At 32.0% G+C, this 26,890-nt stretch overlaps 4 protein-coding genes across 19 annotated transcripts in view; 3 read left to right on the top strand and 1 right to left on the bottom strand.

The window, feature by feature from the left end:
* Positions 1–10,862, top strand: part of LOC124427558 (disintegrin and metalloproteinase domain-containing protein 11) — a 56,678-nt gene extending 45,816 nt beyond the window's left edge. For 5 of the 16 annotated variants that reach the window (XM_046970589.1, XM_046970594.1, XM_046970587.1 and 2 more), the window contains 6 exons: positions 1,473–1,625; positions 2,706–2,777; positions 4,659–4,801; positions 5,566–6,004; positions 7,482–7,685; positions 9,852–10,862. In XM_046970589.1, coding sequence (XP_046826545.1) covers positions 1,473–1,625; positions 2,706–2,777; positions 4,659–4,801; positions 5,566–6,004; positions 7,482–7,685; positions 9,852–10,476 — 1,636 coding nt within the window. In that variant the 3' untranslated portion in view covers positions 10,477–10,862. The remainder of the gene's footprint in view (positions 1–1,472; positions 1,626–2,705; positions 2,778–4,658; positions 4,802–5,565; positions 6,005–7,481; positions 7,686–9,851) is intronic. The other 11 variants (XM_046970590.1, XM_046970595.1, XM_046970598.1 and 8 more) reach the window with 10 other exon arrangements.
* Positions 10,863–10,999: 137 nt separating this feature from the next.
* LOC124427531 (centrosomal protein of 131 kDa-like) lies at positions 11,000–15,850 on the top strand. The gene is made up of 10 exons (XM_046970545.1): positions 11,000–12,115; positions 12,203–12,369; positions 12,485–12,493; positions 12,794–13,235; positions 13,417–13,634; positions 13,710–13,869; positions 13,962–14,218; positions 14,655–14,826; positions 14,929–15,092; positions 15,249–15,850. Exons 1-10 carry the CDS (start codon positions 11,777–11,779, stop codon positions 15,385–15,387), a joined length of 2,067 nt encoding a protein of 688 aa, XP_046826501.1. The 5' UTR covers positions 11,000–11,776; the 3' UTR covers positions 15,388–15,850.
* LOC124427560 (GTP-binding protein 128up) lies at positions 15,729–19,017 on the bottom strand. Its single transcript, XM_046970604.1, has 8 exons — positions 18,832–19,017; positions 18,577–18,742; positions 18,222–18,352; positions 17,879–18,118; positions 17,086–17,254; positions 16,858–16,987; positions 16,656–16,778; positions 15,729–16,572 (listed from the first exon to the last, which is right to left on the bottom strand). Exons 1-8 carry the CDS (start codon positions 18,871–18,873, stop codon positions 16,470–16,472), a joined length of 1,104 nt encoding a protein of 367 aa, XP_046826560.1. The 5' UTR covers positions 18,874–19,017; the 3' UTR covers positions 15,729–16,469.
* A 1,199-nt stretch (positions 19,018–20,216) lies between these two features.
* LOC124427722 (phosphatidylinositol 3-kinase catalytic subunit type 3) lies at positions 20,217–26,842 on the top strand. Its single transcript, XM_046970985.1, has 10 exons — positions 20,217–20,388; positions 20,660–20,854; positions 20,928–21,357; positions 21,440–21,535; positions 22,310–22,852; positions 22,966–23,441; positions 23,523–23,711; positions 23,790–23,965; positions 24,052–24,126; positions 24,211–26,842. Exons 1-10 carry the CDS (start codon positions 20,315–20,317, stop codon positions 24,609–24,611), a joined length of 2,655 nt encoding a protein of 884 aa, XP_046826941.1. The 5' UTR covers positions 20,217–20,314; the 3' UTR covers positions 24,612–26,842.
* Positions 26,843–26,890: the final 48 nt, after the last annotated feature.

Genomic DNA, 26,890 nt, shown 5'->3' with positions numbered 1-26,890 from the left:
ATTTATCGAACGAATATGATGAATATATTTCGATTAAATTTTGTCATTTATTTTGTCATTCGTGGTATCGGTTATAGGTAAGCACCGCGTGGATGTGTGATTCTTTAAAACGACGGAATGTTAGAAATCGTTTCGTATATCAAATTTAATATTAAATAAAATATATCGATATTTTGTCATCAGATCAAATATCATCGATGCGTTTCGCCAAGTTCTATCGCCAAAAGCAATTTCAAAAAGGAAAGACGTAACAAAAGGATAATGAAAGAAATGATAACAACAAGAATCACACTCTTGCAAAGTGTAAAATCATTTCAAAGCTTTTACTATAAAATTTCAATGTATTTTATCTCTTTACATTGTCGTATGATTTTCGATATTTGGTTAATGGGGTTACTGCAGTGAACGGAGATCGCATAAAACGAGACAATAAGACCAACTGCGTTTGTAATAATTAACTGGTTGTCTGTTTTTGTTCTATTGCATGTAAGAGAGGCTCGTGAATATTTAATAGTCTTTTACAGTAGCCCCGAATTAGTTCGTGTCGTTTCATGTCGATAAATCGAAATTTAGAAGCCGAGCTTAGAGAGATATGAATTATCACGCACAATTCACCGACGAAATACTTTCAAGGATCATCATCGGCATCATGTGCGCCTTCGTTCAAGATGAGCAGACTCGTCATACAAAATTCCAATCTCGTTTTCGATACCACTTTAGTTTTCTAGATCTCGTAGGATTCCAAACTCCTCGACCTACATAGGATTAGGTACCTTTGATCGTTGAAAGTGTAATGTCACGAGGAACGATGATATCAACTATATTCCAATTAGATCAGAACTTCGTTTTATATATTTATATATACATGTATATACGTTGAGTACAAACTTTAATTTTTGTTCTTTTTTTCTTTATCTCGCTTCTTTGATATCGTATACAAAAATAATACATATTCTCATTATAAGCCATTTCCATAGATCCATTTTATCGATTGGTCCGTTATTTTAATTGACGCAAAACCTTCCCTCCCAAAAAAAAAAATTTTTAGTCAATCTTTTAAACCACCGAAGCATAAAACGTACTACGACATTGAGCTTTGTGGCGATAAAACTTGATCGATCTTATAGACAAAAATTCGAAGATGTTTGGCGAGTGGGCCACGTGTAGATAGATGATGATACCTTCCTAACATATGCCTCGAAAAGAATGAAAAGAAATGAAAGAATAAAAGCAAAGGCAAAAACAAAAATATTAAAAGAAAAGAAAGAAAAACAAAAAAAGAAAAAAAAAAATTAGAAAACCCATGAAAAAAAAAAAGAAGAAGAAAACGATGACACTACGCAAACAAACGCGAAAACGATTCATCTCCTTCCTTGTAGCCTTGCATGCAGCTTTTTCTTAAAGATTTTTTCTCGTATACGTTCCTTCATACGGCTCTCTCGGCACACTTGTAATCGATCAATTTGTCGCAGAAGAAAGAGCACCATCCAGAAGTATGATCAGCCATATTCGAAGAAGCCACAACAGAAAAGCTATACCAGTGTTTCGAGCAACCATCATCTAGAAGAAGCGGCACTCGATAGCGTGGACAAGATCCTTGACTATGGGAGAATGCCTCAGTACAGGTACGACGATCCTTTCGTTGCTTACCCGTAGATCGAATCGTGCAATTCTTTCGTATCTTCGAGTACAAAGTATAAAAAAAAAAAAAGAAGTACTTTTTTGTATCGTACAACATCACTGCTTCTCGACGTTAAATGCGCACGTATTTGAATACCTATGCATACGTGCACACGTAACGTAATGTATGGTAGATTCGACGAATGAGCTCAAAGAGACAGAGAGAGAGAGAGAGAGAGAGAGAAAAAAAAAATAAAAAGAGACAAATAGATCTAACATTAACTGATATTTCGACAAAGAGATATCCTTCTCATCCGTCCTTTCTCACTATACACGTCATCGTATATACATATATCAGTAGATCTATATTGAAATCACTTAAAACGATAGTGCATACCATTGAACGTTGATAAACCGCTTTTAACATAGAAGTAATCGAAAAAAAAAAGAATAGAAACTATAAAAAAAAAGAGAGAGATAAAAAAACATAAAAGGCCGGGGGAAAAAAGAAAGCAAAAAAAAAAAAGAGTTTTTATATCCTTGCATATTTATTTTTCATATCCAATGTCCGATCATGGAGACAGCCATTTCGAAACCCCCTTTTACGTCTGGGAACGAAAAAATGTGCATATGCAAAGCTCATTAACAATTTACAATTTAGTCTTTAGATATGCTTTCGCGATAATACCTCGGCGTTGACTCCACATGCTTCGATATACTTACTTACATGCTTCGATCGTTTAACGTTTGTCATTGTAATAGTAAATTATAAAAAAACAAAAAAAAAAGTAGAACACGGTGTAATTAGAGCTTTGAAAATGAGAAATAAGGGTTGAAAAATAAAAAGAGAAATAAAGAAAAGAAAGAAAAAAAAAAGAAAAGAATACGAATCATTTATCATTCTCACGAACTCTCTACACTTTGTTTTTGTCATCATCATTCTCGATATGTACACGTTTGATTTAAAACGAAAGAAAAAAGAAAAGAAAAGAAAGAGAAAAGATTTGGAATATAAGAAGAAAAAGAAGAAAAAAAAAAATAGGGGATATATTTGCGCGGCATACCCTATATTAGTATATTTCTAGCCGCAGCGAGCCCCAGCGCGTGCTGTTTCGGACCCCGAATAACGTCGCCGTTGCAGACGGGCCAAGACTCAAGTAAGTCTCGTGTGTCTCGTCGCTCGTGTCATGTCACTTTAGCCTGTCCACGAAACGAAGATTTTGTCCATGTTTTTCTCCACAACCGTGCCGACGGAAGCAGACCAGATTGCGATTAATTTCCTTTGCGATTAATTCGTCGTTAGCGGGAATCTTTGTCGAAACCAAAAAAAAAAAAAGAAAAAAGGAAAAAGAGAAAAACGGAAAAGAAAAGAAGAAAAAAAAATTCGAAAAAAAAAGAAAAGGAACGCTTTTAAATTTTGTCGAAAAAGAACATATCAGTTTAGGCATTGCAAAATGTTTTTCATTCTGTTTATTTATACGCTTAACACAGCAACCGTTACATCCCTCTATTGATCTTGTTCTCTATAGATCGACCATCGTCTGGTCTGTTTGTCGAATGAAGCACCGTTTTTAATATACCTGCACGGGAAAAATACGTTCCGATACGATAGAAAAACTTTAATCAATTTTTCATCGGTTGATTAAACAAAAGCGATCAAACCCCCGTAAGATACATAAATATTATTGTATACATCGCCTACAAGACGATATAACATAACTTTTATCGTTCTTAAAACTTTAAATGTTTAACGTGAATATATCGTAGAAAAGTATTTGTTTAAAAACGATATATATATATATATATATATATATATATATCGCTACGGCATTAGAAAACGTGACGGTACATCTGGTCCGAGCTCTCTATCGTTTTCTACGTTAATTTCTAACAAGACAATCTTCAAATATCACAGACGCGTGACACAGATGGCACAAACAAACAGACAGACAGGACACAAATACACGTGTATACTCGCGCGTATAGATATAACGGCAAAAGCAAACTACATTACAGTAGAACATTGATACATACTTGTCGCATTGCATGCTTAGAATCACCTTTCATCTGGTCCAATCTATCATCAATCTAGCATCTATATGTTCAATTTGCATGGATCGTTACAAACGAATGCAGAGCTGCGAGTCCCGTATTTCGTTTCTATTAGCGGCTCATACAACAATTATTATGCAAAGATTCGTTCTTACTATACATAGTTCATGAAAATCAGCATGACATATATTATATGTAAAACGTATCGAAGCATATTAATTTTGTCTGACCAATCTTACACAATTTTATCATCTATTATACTATTAATAAATATTTCTATTTCTATTATACTATTAATAAATACGCACAGACTCTAATCGCGTAATCATTAATTTATCTTAATCATTAGTTTTCTTTCTATATATTATATAGAAAGAAAACTCGAGACATATACATACATGCATACGTAAACCACATCAGTCACGTTAATGTTTGACATTGATATCGAGATACCATGACGTCTTGATACGCAAACAGTTCACGGAACCTGTTAGAATGCACGCATTATCGGAAATACACATTGCCATGATCAAACGGTACAACGATCAAAGTCCATCAAATTTCTAACCTGGCTTAACATCAGAAGGTCATTCGAAAATTCTAATGGGTTCGAAATAGGTTCTCGCGTTATATCTAACAAGAATGTCCGCAACAGCTGCTGCTATCTGAAAGCCAAAACGTAAGTGTGCTAGTCGGTCGCGAATCGATGATGATATAGACACACGCACGTTTTGCTGACTATACGGCTAGCTTCATAAAGTTCTTCTCCTTCTTATCGTCAGCAGAAAGTATTCGTCGACCAATTCACGACCCATTTGCGAATGCCCCTGGGTGTTAAGTTGACGATAAGCTTCATTAATTCGTTAAGCTCTTTTTATCTCTATCTTTATTTCTCTACGTTCTCTACGTACATATATCAAATCGATTTCATCGCCTGAAGGAACCCTCAACGCATATCCTGATGTATTATGTTCAAATATTTTCAGGGACCACAAACCGCAGATGAAGAGGCGCGACGAGGAAGACGGAGGTACGGGAGGAGAGGAGGTTGTCTCTTTCATTGATGTCTCACCAAACAATCTGACAAAGTTGCCTGAGAAGGGAATTTTAAAGAAACACAGTGGTTATGGTATTGTAATGCCTGATAGTTGTAAAAACAACGTGGGCAGATGACTCACGCTTAACATGAAGGGCTGACGTGAGAATTTCGAACGGGAAACATGTTCGAACGTAACGTAAACGAGTTTGTGCTCTGTGACGTATGTTTTCGATGTATAACGTTTAATTATTAAAGACAACAAAGAAACAATATATATATCCATATTTAATACAATAATAAGGTATAATAATAAAAGGAAAAATATAAAAAAATCGAGTAAAAAAATCGGTAGAGAGGAGGAAGATATAACATAAGTACATTAATCAACGTTTAATTTATCTCGACGTGTACATATAAATCTTTGATGCTGATTAAGTATTAAAAATCGAGATATTTTTTTTTGTTATTATTATTATTGAATTTATGAAAAAGAGTTTATCGATTTTACATTCTTTCATTAGGAACGAATGGACGATCACTTTGATATTTCATATAACCTATATAAATTTAGAGTCTAAACGTCTTACATCAACTTTATTAAATAATTACTCATGGAAATAAAGAGGAAATTAAAAAGTTAAGAAAAGTTAGGGGGCGTGGGGGAGGAGGTAGAAGAAAAGAAAAGAAGCCGATGAAAACAGGCACAAAATCGATCGCGTTTAAGTTCGAAACATACCATGCCGTTTATCGAATTACTCATATCGACTCTTCATGAACAACTCGATAGCCTCATAAATATCTTTATCTCGTCGTACGCTAAACTCTTCGCTTCTTGTTCGTTTGTTTGCCAATAGGTAGAGGCGGCATATCCGAAGTTGAACGTACATTGAATCAATTGAACGGCTATCACGAAAATATAATCGAAGTATTGAGAAACGCTGGTATTCGTCGCGATCCATCAGAAACACCATCAGGAAGTGGTAATCTTCTTGACAACGAGGCAATTCGCAAATCATTGGCAGAGTGCGGTTATCCCGATTCTTATTGCAAGGATACAGATGAACACGATCACATGGACAACATGGATAATCAGGATGACGACGATGTGGACGTAGGATTACAACCTTGTGGTACGATACGCATACGCACTCTCGAGGATATCATCAAGCAGCTGGAACGTCATTCGGTTCGGCACATGAGTCCGAGCGGCTCTGAAGAGATTAGAATGTCTGAGAGCGAAGGGGATCGTCATTACAGACTCGACTCCTCTGTCTGTAGCGAATCCTCTCAAGGGTAAGGGCTCGCGCGATTTTCGCGCGCGCTTTGCCGCCAACGCTTTAACTCATCTTACGTGATATATATATATATATATATATATATATATATATATATATATACACGTACATATATACACACACATCTATAATTATATATATATATACTTTTGCTTCTTTCGTATCTCTTTTTCTCTACGTGTGATGATCATAATATTGCTTCTAACTCAGAAACGATCAATCGCGTGGGAATTTCTGTGAAAAGGTAGTTCCTATTCCCTTTTTCATTGAATCAAAATATATATATATATATATATATATATATATATATATATATATATATATAGCAATTTATCGCTTTGCTACCTTTTCCGCGAATATATTCCCTCATTTTTTTTCCCCCCAATAATAATCTTTAACGTTTAAGAAATTCTAATCGCATCACACTAATTATTTTTCCATCGTATTTTTTTTTTTTTGTTTCTTCCTTTTTATTTATCTTTATAGTCTTTGAATGCTAAATGGAATCGCAGTACTATACAGAACTTTCTCTTCGTATGGGATATTTTGTGTACAATATAAAGAGACGAGAATGGTTAATGAAGGATTTGAAAGAACTGCAGATCTTTAGAGATTTTCGAAAAAGGAAAGATTTCTTTTTGAAAGATTTATTTTAAACTTTAACCATCTTCGTTCTCGAACGTAGCCATTTCCGGGTTTCCATGAGACGACATCCGAGATAGATATCGTTAGACGCGTTGTACTTTTGCGAGAGCCTGTTAATCTTCTCAAATATTTTGGTGTCTTTCAAGTTCTTTCAGCTTACTTGGCCAAACTTTAATGTTAGTGACTGCACATGTGTGGGAGTTAGAGACTTCTTTTATTAATTTTACGTCAGAAATATATTCGCGAAATAAATTGATCGCTAGAACCGTGTCCGTCTTGTGATTCGATCGAGAAAAAAAAAAAAAGAAAAAAGAAAAAGAAAAGAAAAAGATCTCTTTATTGAAAATAATCATTGCAGCAATTAATGACGAATCACGTTCAATTTAATTTTGTTTACACGAATAACGACCCACCACACGCTGGCATAATTCACTTACGTCACCGCTTCGTACGTTCTTGCCCGTTTTTTTTCCTTCTTCTATCTTACTATGCTTAATACATTTTTAGGCAACATGAATAACCAGACGTAATCCCGAGAATAAAGTATAATCGGCTTTATTTTGCATTGCGAAAGAAAACGTCAAATATGCAGAGTCTGTTTATACCTTAAAAAAAAAAAAAAAAAAAAAAAGAAGAAGAAAAAGAAAAAAAAGAAAAAAAAAAGAAAAAAAAAGAAAAAGAATCTCGCGATTTCCCACCCTATCCCCGTTTCGCCCTCTACTTTCTCTACTTTCGTTTGAACGAAACAAACGCGATATGTTATGACGGTTAGGTAAGAACGTGGTATAGTTCACACATTATGAAGATTACTTATTGGATTTCCTGCGTAGAAGCAGAAGGTGTAGCCGCGGCCGAGACGATGACCCTAGACTCGTCTACGGTAGATATCGTCAGCCATCGTCTCGAAGTCCTTACGGTACTCATCAGCACACTCGTCAACACACTCATCAAATGCACGAGGAGGAGGGTATCTATGAAACTGCCGATCCCGACAGAGGCTCGAATACTAGGGGTGAAACGCCCGATAGTGAAAGGTATCGCAGACACTTACAGTACGAAAAAAAAAAACAAAAAAAAAATAAATAAAACACAAAACGGGCTTTCTTTTTTTAATGAAATATTCGCAGAGTAGTTTAAACGATCATTGGAAACCTCGACGTGTTCAGTTGGAAAGATATCTCTCTCTCTCTCTCCCTCTCTCTTTCTCTCTCTCTCTCTTTATCTCTCTGTCTGTCTTTCTTTCTCTATATATGTATATATATATAAATATACGTATATTTATATATATATATAAATATACATATATATACATATATATCTTATATCTCTCTGTGAACCCCTTCATTGTAATTCCCATAAAAATTCCTATCGTACGATAGTTATCGTGAGTCCTAATTCCAAATATCATGTTTTAACGTGCATTCAGATAAGGATCGGTGCATGGACAAACGATTATTAAGAAAAATATACAAATATCCCTTTCTAAATCTATCACAAAATTGAATATGTGTCTACAATAAAAGCCATATGAATGATTGTTCTTCCCGGCTACACCACGCGAACACTGTGAACGCGTAAATTCAATTAAATATAAGGATAAAAGAAAACATAGAAAAAAAAAAAAAATAACACATCTATTGAAAATCGAATTTCAATGACCCATATAAATACCCATTGATAATAAATGAAAATGTTGGTCTTACACGTAGAATTCCTGAAAACATTTTGACATTGCTCCTTGCGAGCCACCCGATTCGTTGAAAACTACAATAATATAACGATATCCATGATCGCGAAATGAACGATAATCGAAATAGCAAGGATCATATATCCAAAAATCGAAGTATAAATAGACTCGGCATAGTCCTTGCCCGGTGGAAGAAAAAAAGAAAAAGAAAAAGAAAAAAAAATTAAAAAAAAAAAAGAAAAACTTTACAACAGATACTGCGAGTTTATGCATTCTCCAAACTATGTAGCTTTGAATGTACAAACGGGGGTAATTCGTTCGTCAAAAATTAATTAGCAGCTTTCCGACAACAACTTTCCGTTAATTTTTCATACGAAGCGAGAGAGAATTGAAGCAGGAACTAAAGTGTCAGACTAACACACCAACTTTCGCATGCTATATACTCTATATATTTCAGTTGCTTCTGTGATCCGCTGTGAATGTGTAGAGAATAATATGAACTGAATTAACATTTGCGCAGCTATTTTATCGACGCGTTGGCATGGCTATTATAAAAGTGGGCACTACAAATGATTCGCATCTATTAAAAATATGTTAGATAGATTGAAATGTTCCAAATAAAAAATTATGGCTCGCGGTGAAGAGAAAAAGAAAAAAAAAAAGAAAAAAGAAAATGAAAAGGGAAAAAGAAATAAAAAAGGAATAAATAAATAAGCGAAAGTAAAAAAAACACATATCGCTACGTCGTCTTTTATATTTGACATTTATCATAGCCGCAATTCTTTCTAATCTCTCTATTTCTCTCTTTCTCTCTCTTTCTCTCTCTCTCTTTCTCTCTCTCTCTCTCTCTCTCTCTTTCTTTATATATATATATATATATATATATATATATATATATATATATATACATATATATATTTAAAAAATGTAGGACATTGATTATGGCTCGCACTCATCCTTATCTGAACATTTTCCTTCATTGCCAATAAAAAAATCTATGTGTACGTGGTAATAAAAAAGTAGTCGCAAAGCTTTCGGCATCAAATGGCTATCGATGCTTTCAATGTTCGCTGCTGCACCGCAGTACCGTGATAAGTACGATATTGGTCTCTTTACTTTTTTTCTCTTTTTTTTTGTTTTTTTCTTCGAAATAATAATTGGCTCTTATTCTCTTACGAGTAGAGTAAAAAAAAAATTGAAAAAAAGATCGTCCTCGAATCCTCGGAGGATAGATGAAATTTGAAACATAGTATGCATTAAACAATTGCTTGTCTTATCTAACGATAATCAGCATGTACCCGGGGTATACGCTTTTGTACGAAGATTAGACGCACAATGACGATCGATCGATCACGTACCATACATCTTTCAAAGCCTACCGTCCAAGTTCCGAGAGGATCTTAAGCTGTCGCGTGTCGCCGAATGAAGACCGTTGAAAAACACGGCATTCGCATGCAGCATTAGTGGTCGAGGAATAGATCCAATGGGCTCGTGTAATCTTGTTATTTTCTAGTGATACGTTTATTCAAGCTCAACAACAATTAGCCCGGTGGACGAGTGAGGAGGGGGTACAGCACCGACCACCACAACAGCCACCACCACCTTCCGCGCCAGCCACGGCAGCCAAGCAGTTGCAGTTGCAGCAGCAGCAGCAGCAGCACCACCACCACCACCATCAACAGCAGCAACAGCATCAGCAGCAACAACAACAACAGTTACAATCACAGCATCAACAGCAGCAGCAGTTACAATCGCAGCAGCCGCAACAGCAGCAGCAGCAGCAGCAGCAGCAGCAGCAGCAACAGCAACAGCATCAACTGCCCGTGGAGCAACTGCCAATTAAGCAGCGCGGTTATTATCCATCCCCACCCTTCAACGACAGCAGCAGCAGCAGCAGCGTCCTCGCGAACGACGAGATGACGAGAAACGCTCAATCCCAAGCGAAAAAGCTCCCTGACGTTCGTGGAATCAATGTTAATCATTTGCCTAATATTAACAAATGCCCACTAGACGATAATTTTAGTCTAGATTGTAACATAAATAATGGTTCCCCTAAAGAATTAAATACCAACAACACTAGTGATAACGAAAATACTGCCCTACTGCCCCCTTCGCATTTTCCTGAGTACAAGCATTGATAATTATTAATCGATGACAGATAGTGTCCAAAACATAGTGGTGTGATTTAATCTTGAACTCGCATTTTATACTGAATAGTGTAAATAACGATAAACTATGAATTAACGAACAAGAACAAAGAAACAAGCACACGCAAAAAAAAGACGAGAGAGAGAGAGAGAGAGAGAGGGAGAGAGAAAAAAAAGAGAGAGAGAGAGAGAGGGAAATGAGAAAGGAGAAAAAAGAGGAAGGGAAAAAAGAACGACACGAGCGACCGAGAGCCAAGGGTCTTAAGAGCGGCACGACGGGCGAAGAATACGACCGATATTACAATTATAATAAATTAACATTAATCTATATGAAATGTTTATTAATAAACATTAGTAAAACGATTTACTCAAAAAGACGAAGTGTTGTGTCAGTTTTCACTCATTTCATGCGTACACACCGTAGAGAGAATTAGTTTGGATAGTTATTATTAAACATTTCTAATTTGATGATATTATCATTTTTCTATGCCATCTTTAATATTAACAATATAAGTCAATGAGATACATTCGATAACGTTATTATTGTCGTCGGGAAATAACGGATGCGTCACGCCATTAACACCATACCTAGTCAAATAACATACCTACAAAAATACATACATTGCCGTTCTGCATACACAGTATATACCATCGAGTACGTAATGTTTTTATAGCCGTTGCCTTGGTATTACCCCCAACGACCGTGAAAGTGGTAGTAAATAAGAGTTAAAAGGACACTTTTCGACGTCGTATAAAAACGATCAAACACGTGCGTAGCTTAGTAGATAGAGGACTGCTAGGCAGACATTAATCGAGGTAAGGTCACTTTGAGGACTTTGTTCACGAGGAAAATAAAACAAAAAAGAGAAAGAGAGAGAAAGAGAGAGAAAGAGAGAGAGAGAGAGAGAGAGAAAAACCGAATTAACAAAAGGACAAGGAAAAAAACAAGGACAAAAAAAGGATGAGGTAACGTAAAGAATTACGATCTTGTGAAAGTGTACGAACGCGCGTGAATGTAATATGTACGAGTAAGAAAGATAAAAAAAAACCAAAAAAAAAAATAAATAAATAAATAAATAAAAATAATAATAATAATAATAATAATAATAGATAATAATAATAATAAATAATAATAAATAATAATAATATTAATAATAACAATAACACTAATAATAAAGAAAACGTGTAATGTTATACTTTCTCAAGTGCGGTGATAAACATAAATCATCCGAAGCTGAGCAGTAAGCCACCGATAAAGAAGTATCCTCCGGGTAGGACGAATCCAAAGGAAATGGCCACTGGTGCTATCTTTGAGGAACGGAACGATCTCGACGATTCGTATCATCCCATAGAGACGAGCGATTTCGTCGACAACGCGGAGACAACCGTATCGGAGACGGACAAATGTGTGAACGACGTTAAAATGAAAATGCGAAGTCTGGAGATTAGCGACTGTAATCAGAATCTAATAGAACCGAATAACAGCTCGTTCGAGCAATTATGCAAAATGATAAATGACCTGGAGGGAAATATTATCGAGGACGTTCCTGGATCGAGGCACTTCGACACAGCTTCGATCACCGACAATCGCGGTGAAGTACCATCCTTAAATATGAGATATAGTAATCAAGTGTGTCCGGTTTTTCGATAGTGAATATTTGATCGATATTAGATATCATTTAGGAGAAGCTAAATCGTCTGTAATACGTATTTGCAGCTCGAGCCGGAGAAAGATCATTGCAAAGATAAATGTGGATCAATCGGAGCGACCTACGAAGATATAATGTCGTTTCTAGCGACGCTCGAAGACGGTATAACAAGAATTAGGGAAAAACAAAGAAAGAAATTACTTTTTTTACCGACAACTTTCCACCGGGAATATTAGTTTTTAAAAATCAAAAAATCAAAAAAAAAAGAAAAAAAAAACAATTCAAACAATGTGATCTATATCGGTAAAAATTTTGTATTACCTTATATATGCTTCTATCACGAAACGTAGCAGAGTCAAGTCAAAATTCTAAGTGCGACGAGATTGTACGTTTCAATGTTTGTAACTTCGTTGTATACATTTTATAATTATCATTTTTCAACAAACACGAATCGCGTTCGTAGATTACCCGAACGAAGTACACGCAAATCGAACGGAACCAGATACGAGTGCGATCATTCAAGATATATTTATAAAGGACAAGTTTTCTTCTTATTTAGATCATAATAAGTAAGATAAGATTTCATATAAATGACCCCTTTAACATTACTTTCAAGTCGTATTATTCAACTTTCTAAATTGATATATACATACACGTAGGTGTGATCCTTTAAGAAATTATTTCTCAAACGCGTTCAAAGACGACTTAAGTACGGCGCAGTTACAATTGGAGGAGAAGGAGGCAACGATTAAATTGTTGAAGAACGAATTAAAAAATGAAAGAGAAGCAGCCTGCGAGAAATTAAACGTAGAAAATAAAAAACACGTCTCGAAGCTCGAGACGCAAGAAAAAAAATATCAAACGATCGTGAAGAGACATCAAAAGTTTATGGAGAAGCTCATTTCGGAGAAGACAGATTTAACCGATAAATGTAATTCGTTGGCACAAAGAATCAAGGAAATCGAATCGAAGGCGGAAAAGGATATGAAAGTTTGTACGGATAGGCATCTCGTCGAATTGCAACGAGCAAAGGAACATTTCGCGGCCTCCGAAAAGATAAGACGAGAGCGATGGTTAGAGGCAAGAACGTCAAAAATAAAGGTTCGTCGATGATAGCGAAACCGATCGATTATTTTCTTACGTATAATTATCTTACGATGATGGCCCGAGCAAATTTATCGAATTGAAATTGTCATATCGTTGTTAACGATATCTACGTAGATATGTAAGTGTATATATAACGATGGATAACGATGGATAACGATGGATAACGTTCCCGCAGGAAATGACGGTGAAGGGATTAGAACCCGAATTACGAAGCATGGTCGAACAACATCAGCTGGAGATTCAGGAGATACGAAGCACTCACATAAAGGAACTTCAAGATTCAGAGCTACGCATAATACGTCGCTCGAACCAGCAGCTAGAACAATTACGTTTAGAACTTACAGCTAGTCACGAAAAAGTATTAGCGAGCGAAAAGAATATCCTATGGACCAGGTAGCTAACTAAAAACACGTCGTACTAGTCAATTAATAAATAAATTCGTAATATGACGGGCGTGAATGTTGTCAGGTATAAGGAGAAGCTAGAGGAACAGGAGGCACAGTTTCGTACGGAAAGAATTAAATTCGCGGAGGATTTAGAACGCGAAAGGAACAGGTTCGATGAGGAACTAGCTAAACGCGACACGGAGAAAGATACGATTATACGACAAACGTACACCCGGTTACAGGTTAATGTTTTTTGAGATAAAAAGCATTATAATATGTTGTAATTTATTATATACAATACGCGATACTACATTAAGCGATCACGTAATTATAGAAAGAATTAGAGGATGAAAAGCTAAAACACCAAGCTGAAAAGGAGGCTCTTCGGGAGAGCCTGCAAACGGAATGGACGGAATGGTTAGAGAATTACAAGAAACAACAAATAATAAAACTAGAAAAATCGGAAAATAAAATAAGAGAGGAAAGTCAGAGAGAACGTGATAGACAAATCGAGCTCGCTATCGGTCGTCTTGAGAAGGAAGCTCGAGATATGAAAACGGTAGTTCAGCAAAGCTATGAAAGTAAATTAAGGTACACGAAGGTCGTAACTTTAAAGAGAATATACATCGTATAAGCATACATATACAATGATTATGACTGAGTCGATATTGAATACGTTAACATAGGATATCCAATTCCATATGTATATTCACATTTGTCTTACGGATACCGATCGATGACCGGAAAATGTAAATCCAAGCACACGGATATTTCTGAACGTGAGCAAAAATGGTGATATCAAAGCGTCGCTATCGGTATCGGTATGCAAAATGCGAATACATGTTCGGTTCTAATAAAAATAAAAAAAAAAATAAAAAGATACAGTAAAAGTATGTATCTATAACCTTCCCCGAGTGAAATAATTAATAATGATAATAATACAATAAAATTGTACGATCGACTAATAAACACCTGTATTGTATTCCATCATGAACGCGGAAAGGCGATATATTCTAATCTGTTTAAGGTCTGTGAAAGAGAAATACGAAATGGAATTGCACATTGCAACTGATAATGAGAAGATCCACAAACAAGCATTAATATCGATGGAAAATAAACTTGCACAAACAGAAAATAGATTAAAAACGATGAAAAATAAACTCGAAGAATGCGTAAATAATTTGAGCAATAAAAATGTGGTAAATTTCTAAGCACATCATCTTTTCAACTATTATAACGACTTTTGCAAGAATGCATTATAACGATAAAACGGAATATATAAAAAGAAGTATTATTTTTAGTTGATAGAAACTTTAACAGCCGAAAGAGACAATGCGAAAGGAATCGCTCGACGAGAAATTGAAGGAGAAAAAAGAGTTTTAGAGGACAAAATTGCTTCGTTGTTTCAAGAATTAACGCAAAACAATGCCAACAAAGAAATGTTAATGTCACAATTGTACAGCAGGTATATTAAAGTTAGTCGCAAGAATGAACATAAAGAAATCGATATATCATAAATTGTTCAAGCAATAACGATACACCTCGTACATATTCGTATATATTTCTTTCGATTTTTCTTATTCGAAATTACGTTTATTTATAATGAAAAATGTTTTTTCAGGGTTAAATTGATAATAACTCAAAAAGTTTTAACTATAAAAAATCTTTCTAAGGAACTCGAAGGAGTCAATGCTAAATGCGGACATTTAGAAAAATTATTGGATCAACAACGAAAAGAATACATTTTAAAATCTTTATAAATATGAGGCGTACACTCTGTCTCTGCGATTTCCGACTATAAGCACTGAACACGACAGGCATCGTTAATTCACAAATTCACACACCATTAATTCTCATAGGCGATGCATGAGAACCTTATAATAACCTTTATCTAAGATGCAAGTAAACACGAACATGTCAGTGGATTGAATTTGTTATGAAAAGATTTTCCAGCGCCGTTGAATGTAGAATTTATTATCACGTGCACAGGGCTATGTCTACATTAAAGAAAAATAGAAAAGAAAAGAAAAGAAAAAAGAAAAGAAAAGAAAAGAAAAGAAAAAAAAAAGAAAAAAAAAAAGAAATTATACACATTCGTACATACATTTCAGTATAAGATCTTTATCATTGCTGTATAACATTTACAAGCATGAAATGTCACTGTTTATTTCACCACAATTTTATAAATGTAAGATAAAAATATAATTTAAAACTGATTTTAAATGCAGTCTTTATATTAACTCACGATAATTATTGATGTAATGCAATGATCTTACCATATCAATGTGAGTAATATTTCGTATTATAATTTAGATTTTGCAGATTTTGCAGTATCACTATGAGTATCAGCATTTATTACTTGAAAAAAATAATTATGTTACGTTAGAAAATGGTAGTTATTTTCCTATATCTCACGCATATAAGAATTACTTTTTTTTCATTCTAACAAATTTTATAATACCATTATAAATTTTTTGATAGTATTGTCCCAATATTACGATTTTCATTAATCGTACTACTTCTTTTTCTTTCTTTTTCTTTTTTTTTTTTTTTTTCTTTTTTAATCCTGTTTGATATTACTACATCAACTTATACATCTATCATTATGAAAGATATATGTATCTATATGTACATATTTCTGTTTATCCTTTTAGTTTGAAAGATATAATCTAATACCACATCCTAATTTTACAACTTTATTTGTAAAGTGAAATTAAATTTAAAAAGAGTATTATACTATTAAGCTGTTAAGTATAATACGCAAATCGCTTGTCCTCTTTTTGTTTTCAATCAATATTATTTTTCAATATTTACTCACATATATATATACCACAAAATAAAATCACACTTTTTTTACTATTTGTACAACATCCTCGTCGCACAAGACATGATCCTTTCCCACTTTCTGTGGCTGATGTTTTACCGATGACCCCCATACTAACGCACTAAGATATTAATAATTAACTTTTATTAATCCTTTAAAACCAGTGGGTATATATTTATATAGATATATTTAATAGGTACTTACTATTTGAATTCCTTTGCTATTGATCTATGAAGTTTATTGCAAAAATCTTCCACCGTTCTTCTTTCTGTATTTAATACTACAGGAGAATTGTAATCTGGTAGTTGACCTTTAGGTTTGGTATAACTGTTGAACAAAGTGATATAAATAACTTTTAAGAAATTATTAAAAATATTGTTTAATTATTTGATTATTTCAGACTTACATTCTAACGAGTTGTAAATAATCCCACATCTTCTCCAACAAATCATCAAAATTCCATTTGTGATGAGCAGAAATAGGTACACAATGTGGTATTTTATATATAACATCCAATTCTTCTATACTTATTTGATCTAAAAATAAAAAGAAGAAGAGAAGACAAAAACGAAATTTTTTATAGGGTCCTCACCCAAATATATTCATTTATAGAAATATTATGTTTCATAATTACCGATTTTATTCAACAAATAAATACATGGTATGTAAACTCGGTTCCCTTCAATGACATCAATCAAATCGTCCGATGTAGCATTATATCGTAGATTTACATCTCCATTGTAAATTCTGTACTCTGCCAGTATGGCCTTGACTGACTCTAAATCAAGTTCTGATTGTGCACACTGGCAAACAATGCAACTGCCTTAGTCTTTCTGTCAAATGCCTGTCTGGTAATTATGTTAAATTTATTGTGATAATGTTAAAAGGTTACACTTGGCTCATTCCACTACAGTGATCGCATAAATAATCTCAAGATAACATAACTAAAGCTTAGGTTATACATCGTGTCATTTTACTAATTAACGAGCATACTAAATTTGGAATTTTTTAGTACGTATTATAGTAAAACCAATAAAAAATCTGTAAAAAAAAAAAAAAAAGAAAAAATAAGCCACTGCCCCTATTATTTAATGTTAACAATCACTACAGATATAAATATATAGAGTAAGTTAAACAATGTTTTTGACAGTGACTTTATATTCCTAAGGATTATACCAAATTAATTGTTAATTGTTAAATATAAAAATAGAAATAATTGTCTATATATCCTTAACATCAGTTATGTTTTTCAATAATTTTACTTCCAAAAAATTTCTTTCTGCTATAAAGTATATAATAAGGAAAAAACTAATAATAAGTAAGTATAGATATTTTGATTATATTATGTGAACTCACTCCTGTGTACCTTTTTTTTTTTTATATATATAACATTTACCATATATGTAAAAATATAAATTTTATTTTACCGTGGTTTGCAAGTTGACACCACCTTTTTCTTTTTTCCTAAAAGTAATATTAGGTGGTTGTTTGTTAAGTCGTAATCCAAAACCTTCCAATTCATGTTCTATCAAGCGCTTATGTCCTAACGGTTTAAGCACATCCAAAACAATAAAAATCAAACTACAAGTTCTAGCTACAGCTATTACTTGTCTTCCACGACCTTTTCCATCTTTAGCACCTTCAATAATACCTGGTAAATCCAATAACTAAAAGGAAAACATTATCATAATATTTACATTTATATTTTATAAATTAAATATTTCACTTGTTTATATAATATATTTTAAATTTTATCCTCATATATAATACCTGTATTTTTGCTCCCTTATATTTTATACAACCAGGAACAGTAGTTAAAGTTGTAAACTCATATGCTGCAACTTCAGAGTATACACCCGCAAGTGTACTTAATAATGTAGATTTACCAACGGAAGGAAAACCTACGCAATTAACAGATTTCTTATGTTAAAATTAATAAAATTTACTATAACTATATGATATATATATATATATATATTTTTTTTTTTTTTGAAGTTAAATTTATTAGTTAATTATGTGAGTCTTTATAAACCTTTCTATTATTTATCAATACTTGAAATAATATGATCACATAAACGAATTGATATATTTAAGAAAATATTTATAAAATTACTGAAAAACACACCGACAAAACCTATCCGAGCATCTCCAGTTTTAGCAACTTCAAATCCTTGTTCTCCACCACCACCACCTCCCTTTGGTGTTATAAGTTCACGTCTCAATTTTGCTAATTTTGCTTTCAATAAACCTAAATGACCAGACGTTGCTTTGTTCTTTTGTGTACGTGCCATCTAAATTAAAATTTATATATTTCTTTACTTATTTCATTACGTCTATAATATATTCTTTGATGTGACATCGAACTGAAAGAATTACATACCTCTGCTTCGATCGAAGCAATTTTCTCCAAGATTGTACTCATTTTGATTTATAATAATATCACTAAATTTGTAACTTCACAAAAAATATTATAAAATTGTACTTCGTGGAGAATTTTATATAAAAAGTATTATAAATAACCAGAGATAACGACACGTGCATATGCATATGCTACTACCGCGCTTTACAAAATTAGATCATGAAAAATGTGAAAATAGACAACTAACTTCGACGCAATTATTTCTATCTTCAGATGGCGTTTCGAACGATTAATTTGGTATAATCTTAAGGCTGTTCATCATCCTTACTTTTATAATGATTTACGCCAACAATGAATACAAGTAAAATTCTTGAACTATTTTAATAAACAAGATCTTATTTTAAAGATGAACGTTTAAGCAAGAGCATGGCTTTTTCGAACTTTTGAAAAAAACTTCATTTTTGAAGAAAGCTTCTATGAAGAAGATCGTGTCTAAGAATAATATTATTTTGAGAATAATTTATTCATAAAAATAAACCTTTCTCAAAAATTTTCTAAAATTCTGACTATGTTTAATATCAACAAAAACGATCGTTTTGTTAGCTTAGACATTTCAACGAGTAAATATTGTAGATCATTTTTTCCAAACGTCTAAGATTAAATAATTTGTATAAGCTTAAATAGAAATAAAAAATATAAAATTTATACAATTAACAAACATTTTTTAATTATTCTATCTTCAGAAAGATATAATCTGGCATGTCTTTTTTTTCTTTTTTTGTTTTTTATATATATAATATTATTTTTACCAACAAATTTTTATCACGCATTAATTTGATTGTTAGGTTACATGTGATAGGAACATAACCTATACAAACATATAGCGATACAATAGACACGTAATGAGAATAATTTCCCTATTACGCATGTAGTTCATATATTGTCCATACCTGTCACTGAAGTCACTACGAACTTTGATGAACACCTTTAAATTTTTAAACCTTAAGTGGATTTTTTTATTAAATATATTTCAGAAAAATATATATATTTAATAATAAGATGTAAATAACATTTAACTTCCGAATAAATTTAAACATTAAACTTTTCTAATCAAATTAAATGAACGTAAAATATCACAGTATTATTTTTATATTATGTTATTTTTTTTTTTTTTTTACAACCAACTTGATTTATAATTAACTTTTATATCTTTATCAAATTAACCTTATATAAAAAGAAAATTAAAAAAAAAAAATAAAATATTTCATATGTATAATTTTACCGACAGTGAATATAACTAGTGGCACTGCAGCGCACCTAGGGAACAATGGGACAATTAAACTTTGATATAACTATATGCATAAGTTTTTCGTAAAGTTTCATAGTATATTACTCGTATACACAGTGTGTATTTAGTGTGTAACAAAGGCTTGCAGATGTCAGAGAGATGTATAGTAAAGAGTTTTATTAAATTTTTAAATTCTTAATATATTATTATTATTTTATGATGGAGGATATTAGTGATAAGTTTTTTTACGTGTACAGTTCTTCTTTAGATACGAAGATCCAAATTAAAATGTAAGAATTAATTTTAAATAAATTAAAGATAGTAATGTCAGTATCAGCTGGTATTAAATAACCAATAACAACTAGTAACGATATTTCTTTGAAATGAATGCAAAATAATGATGTTAATCTTAATAACTTAATCGGATTTTATTCCTTAATATACATAGTATCAATATCTAATCTAAAATTTATATACATAGGACAAGTGTTACCTCTAAAAACATTTTAATCTTTCAACTGATTAAAATATAATTAGATTCAATGTATAATTATATTGCAGAGGTACCTTGGAAGGTAAAAGACAACGACCTGAATATGATAAATTACTTCTTGATCCAATGTTAAAATATTCCGGTTTATATGGTGCCAGTGGTGGCAGAGGAGATCTAGCAGCGTCGCTACAAGTGTGGGCTGGTGGTAGACCATTAGCTTTACCTGTTCATACGGCCTATAAACACTTTACATCACGTTGGAAGTAATTAATGCATTGAAATTTCTATTTATTATATATATTTCTCGTCATATTAAATATTTATTAATATTTGTAGCTGGAATCAATGGGTTACTTTACCCATTTCTTTTTCTGATTTACCGCGTGATGCTCATTTATGTATAAGTTTATACGATTGTGCTGGACCTGGTAGACAAATACCAGTTGGTGGTACGACAATATCTTTATTTGGAAAACATGGTGTATTTCGTCAAGGAATGCTTGATCTTAGAGTATGGCCTGGTGTAGAAGCCGATGGAAGTGTTTCTACAAATACTCCAGGAAAAGCCAGAGATCATGGAAAAGAACAAATGCAGCGTCTTGCTAAACTTGCTAAAAAACATAGAAACGGTCAAATGAACAAAATTGATTGGTTAGATAGATTAACATTTAGAGAGATAGAATTAATAAATGAACGAGAAAAAAGAGCTTCAGAATACCTGTACTTAATGGTAGAATTTCCTGAAGTCAGAATGGATGGTATACCGGTATGAAAATTATTCATAATTTAAAATATAAACTTTCTCACAAATATCGCATAATATTTACAATACTTTTATATCATTTCAGTATTCTATTGTGTATTATGAAAAAGATGGTGATGAAGTAGTTCAGCACAGATCACAACCAGATGTTGTAACTCTTCCAGATTATGAAATCCTACAAGTAAGAAAATTTTAATATAATAGATTAGCTTTTCTATCTTAGATGAAACAAAAACAATCCTTGTATTGATCTAAGGCCTTCTTTAGAGTATTACTTTTGTAAAGTCAAAGAATATAAGCACATTTTATGTTTCAGAAAAGCGAAAGTTCGCTTTTTCTATTTTACCTGTGCAATTCACAATCAATTGAAACAAAAATTCATGAAATTACTAAAGAGGTAAAAAGAGCTGTCTTGACATGATTTATTTAGATTTTCTTGTGAGTTGGCCATAATAATTAAGAAGAAGGCTTATAAGATGCAGTCTAAAACTTTTATTAGTCAATGCATATTGACCATTATCTAATCTGAAGCCATACTTATTAAGAAAGTAAGTAAGATGGTAAAAGGCTGACAAATATAAATATTTTATTCTTTCAAGTAGAAAAAACTAATTAATAAATATTTCTGAAAATTTTTCCAAAAGATGTTCGAATTACATATTTCTTTTTATTATATGAGTCATAGAGGTGAATGTCAGGTAAAATAAACTTGCAGCTATTAGCTTTTTGTTATTGTTCTTGTTATCATCATAATATTATTGGCATATAAGAACTGTATACTCTGTTTTGAAATATTTAAATAGCAAATAACAGATTCTGTAATGTAAGCAGTGCTAATTTATACACTTGAAATAAATGTGCACTGCTATATTTCCTAAGTTATCATGCAAGATCATATAACATCTATATCCTTTTTTTCAATGTTTTAATAAAGGGCTTTTTCTAATTATTTCAGGAAAATCTTGTTGAAGCTAAACATCATAAACTAGCCCGCAGCTTACGTAGTGGTGGTAATACAAGAGAATTAAAACCAACATCTAGTGTTCGAGATGCATTAAATACTATACTGGGCTATCCGCCAACAACAACATTAACTACAGAAGAACAGGACCTTATTTGGAAGTATAGATTTTATTTATCAAATCAAAAGAAAGCTTTGACCAAATTTGTCAAATGCGTTAATTGGAAAGTATCTGGAGAGGAACGTCAAGCATTAGAAATGTTAGCACTGTGGGCACCACCAGATCCTGAAGATGCTTTGGAATTACTTGGACCAGCATTCACTCATCCAGCTGTAAGAAGATATGCTATCAGTCGTCTAAGTCAAGCTCCCGACGATGATTTAATGTTGTATCTCTTACAACTAGTACAAGCTTTGAAATATGAAGATTTTGAAAGTATCAAGTTTGCATTTCACACTTTAATGAATGAGAAAGAGAATGAGAGATTTGAAAAGGATATAAAAACCGGAGATTCAACATCAACTCCTATTACGACTGTAAGTGTCTAAGTATATATTTACATTTCAATTTGAAAAATTATACTCTTAATTACATTTATTATTCTTTCTATACATTTACTATTCTTCTGATATTATATTTGTCTTTATAGTCAATTGAATCAGACGCTGGTCTATCTACAACAAGTCGAGATACTGTTATGGACTTAACATCTTTTTTGATTACTCGTGCGTGTCAAAATTCTACACTGGCTAATTATTTCTATTGGTACTTATCGATTGAATGTGAAGATCAGAGTGATCCAGTTATAACGGCCAAGCAAGATACTCGTGTGAGAGAGATGTATATTGCAGTAATGAAAATGTTTTCCACTATGTTAGCAAATGGCAATACTGTCTGGCAAAAGAGAAGAGCTTTCCTTTTACGCCAAAAAATGTTCATTGATCAATTGGTATCTCTTGTAAAAGCAGTAGCAAGAGAGAGTGGCAATCGTAAGAAGAAGGCCGATAGATTACGAGCGTTATTAGCCGATCCGGATCCTGCATTTAAAATCAATTTTTCTAATTTCGAGCAAATACCTTTTCCCTTGGATCCTGAAATCTGTATTAAAGGAATTATTCCTGAAAAGTATATATAGATATATAAATATATACATATATTTCATATATTCATATATTTTTTCAAATATATATCTACTTAATTTTACAGGGCAAGTCTATTTAAATCTGCTCTTATGCCATCGAAATTAACGTTCTTAACAACTGAGAATACAGAATACATTGCTATTTTTAAACATGGTGATGATTTAAGACAAGATCAATTGATCCTACAGACAATAGCCCTTATGGATAAATTATTAAGGAGAGAAAATTTAGACTTAAAATTAACACCATATAGGTGAAGAATTATTTATTATTTATAGATTAACTATTATTAACTAAAAAAAAAAAAGTAATTGTGTTAAATTATTTTCAGAGTACTTGCTACGAGTACAAGACATGGTTTTTTGCAATTTATTGAATCCACAACTGTAGCTGAAGTTCTTGCTAGTGAGGGTTCGATTCTAAGTTTTTTTAGGAAACATCATCCTTCTGATACAGGGCCTTATGGTGTTGTCCCTGAAGTGATGGATACATATGTTCGAAGTTGTGGTGGGTAAAAAGCAATTAGAATTTAAAGATTTAACATTGCACAATAATAACTTGTCAGGTATGTTTTAAATATTTTAAAATTTCAGCTGGTTATTGCATAATAACATATGTATTAGGAGTAGGCGATCGACATTTAGATAATTTACTTTTAACAACATCAGGTATATATAATTTATATATATATATATCATATGTCTAATATTAAATGTAATTCTTTTAACCAATATATTATACATATTTTATAGGCAAACTTTTCCACATAGATTTTGGCTACATTTTGGGTAGAGATCCAAAACCTTTACCACCACCAATGAAGTTAAGTAAGGAAATGGTTGAGGCCATGGGTGGTGTAGGATCTGAACACTATCATGAATTCAGAAAACAATGTTATACAGCATTTCTCCATTTACGCAGACATGCTAATTTAATATTAAATTTATTTTCATTAATGGTCGATGCTAGTGTACCAGATATAGCTTTAGAACCAGATAAGGCAGTCAAAAAGGTTCAAGACAAATTACGGTTGGATTTAAGTGACGAAGAAGCTGTCCATTACGTTCAAAACCTCTTAGATTTATCTGTTACAGCTGTTATGGCTGCATTAGTGGAGCAATTACATAAATTTGCTCAATATTGGCGGAAATAAAATAAAATAATTTTTAATACAATCGCAAAGACTGTGTTCCTTTATAAAAGCTGCAAATATTAATCTATTGTACATAAATGACCATATGTCTATAAATAATATAACTTATTGTATTTTGGGATTATTTTAGGTAATAAAGATTTGATAATAATTTTGGATTATGTTAATAATCCTAATTGAACATCAGTATAACATTGAACAGTACAACTTTTATTTTATATAACAATGAATTCATTTTATGAGGATGATTTAAAATATTATGGATAAGATAATTATAATAATCATACATATAATCTGTTATGTAAATATTTGTATATTTATTTTATCTCTTAGTTACAATCGTGAATGGTGCACACAGTAGAAATAAGAAGGTATTATTGTTAGTGTTGAAAATATCAAATTGTTATTAATATACATGAACGCAATAGTAATATTTTATTCATTATCACTTTATGCCATTTATATTCAATTATTTTAACAGATTAATACATATATCCCAACATACGACAGTATCAGAAAGTTTGATAGAAAATGTTATTTTCTTGACCTCTCATAATATTAATTACTATTCGTAGTATGCGAAATTTTATTTAACTCATGAATTCATGATAGCGGAAGAGACGTATGTATCAAAAAAAATCAAAACATTAATAAGAAAACGATAACAATTCAGTCCATTTTTCTTTTTTTTGTTTTGCAAATATAAGCTAGAGATGCCTAAAATGTTCCAATATATTTGAATGTTATTTAATATGAGAATTCTTTTTCTCAGATATCAACATAATATATACATGCGTGACGATGGTTAAGAACGTCGCGAGAAATAAAAATATTGATTTATTCTTGATAACACAACACTATAAAGAATATAATATAATTCTTAGTAGGATAATTTAGCAAATCTGTCTTGTTCGAGTAGAATCAATCAAATATTTTTCTTTCTTTCTTTTTTTTTTTTTTTTTACAAATCAATTTACTTTTAAAGTACTTTGATGACTGCACAATTAATTGTACAATATGGTCTCTACATATAAACTTTCTATATATCTAGTATACATAAATATATTAAACCTTTCAATTCTTAATGTTGGTATTATACATTATAATAAAATTCCCTCTTTTTGTGCACATTCAACTAATTGCGATAAAAATAATCACATATTCAGGATACATACATATAAATTTAGGTACATCTCAAACATGACAGATTTTCTAATGAGCTATTTTTCTTTCTTTTACATCACTTTAACATACAGATTACACAGCTGTGATAATTGAAATGATAGGCTTTTTTTTATTTTTCATAAAGATTTATAAGCTATTTCTTATGAAGTAAACATTAAGCTTAATGTGCACAATCCTTAGTTCGCTCATTTTTTTTAATTTTTTTTTATTTTTTTTTTATTTTTTTATATATATATATATATATATATTTATGATTGCTCATACTTCGAAAAACTAATATCTGCAGGTATGTTAATGAAAGTCGAAAAATCAATGATCTATTCATAAAATGAAATCTTCGAATTGCCAGTTCAAACATGTTTTATATTGAATAGAACGAAAGAGAAATGCACAAACATTAATGTAGTTATGTTTCTATGAATATTGTACCATTTATGAACCTGCAGACAAGTTTTTTGTTTTGTTTTACAAACGAAGAATTGTCCACTATAAGTTGACATCACAGAGTAGCAGTAAAATCCTACAATTTGCATTTTTTTTTCTTTTTTTTTCTTTTCTTTTTTTTTTTTTTTTTGATACTTTTCAATCACGAAATATAACAATGTAAAAATATTTTTCTAACTCTTTTCAATAAGATTCGATTACATCTCAGATCATGTGAAACGTTTGGATGATATAAAACATCCTTTCATGCATTCTAAACATAGTTATACTACGCAATGAATGGTCTGTGAATCTTACTACTACTCAACGATATTACACATATGATAATAAAATGTTTTCACATAAATGACTTAACAAGTTACATAACATTTAGGAGAAATTAAAAGTGGATTAATAAAATGTCCATTCTATATTGTTTAATGAATTCGTACAATTCGAACGTTGTACGATCGATTTTTCACTTTTACATCAAACTGTGACACATGGTAAAGTTACGACATTATTGTAATAAAAACCACATTTCTTCAATCATGATCTACAATGTTTATATACCAAATCCAGTAAACGGATTAAATCCGAGCTTTGTGTGTGTGTGTGTGTGTGTGTCTATATATATATGATATACATATATATATATATATATATATATA

This window comes from Vespa crabro, chromosome 10 (genome assembly GCF_910589235.1).
Source record: "Vespa crabro chromosome 10, iyVesCrab1.2, whole genome shotgun sequence".
Classification (NCBI taxonomy): domain Eukaryota; kingdom Metazoa; phylum Arthropoda; class Insecta; order Hymenoptera; family Vespidae; genus Vespa; species Vespa crabro.
Note: the sequence above shows the minus strand (reverse complement) of the source record. Positions and strands in the feature narration are given on the sequence as shown.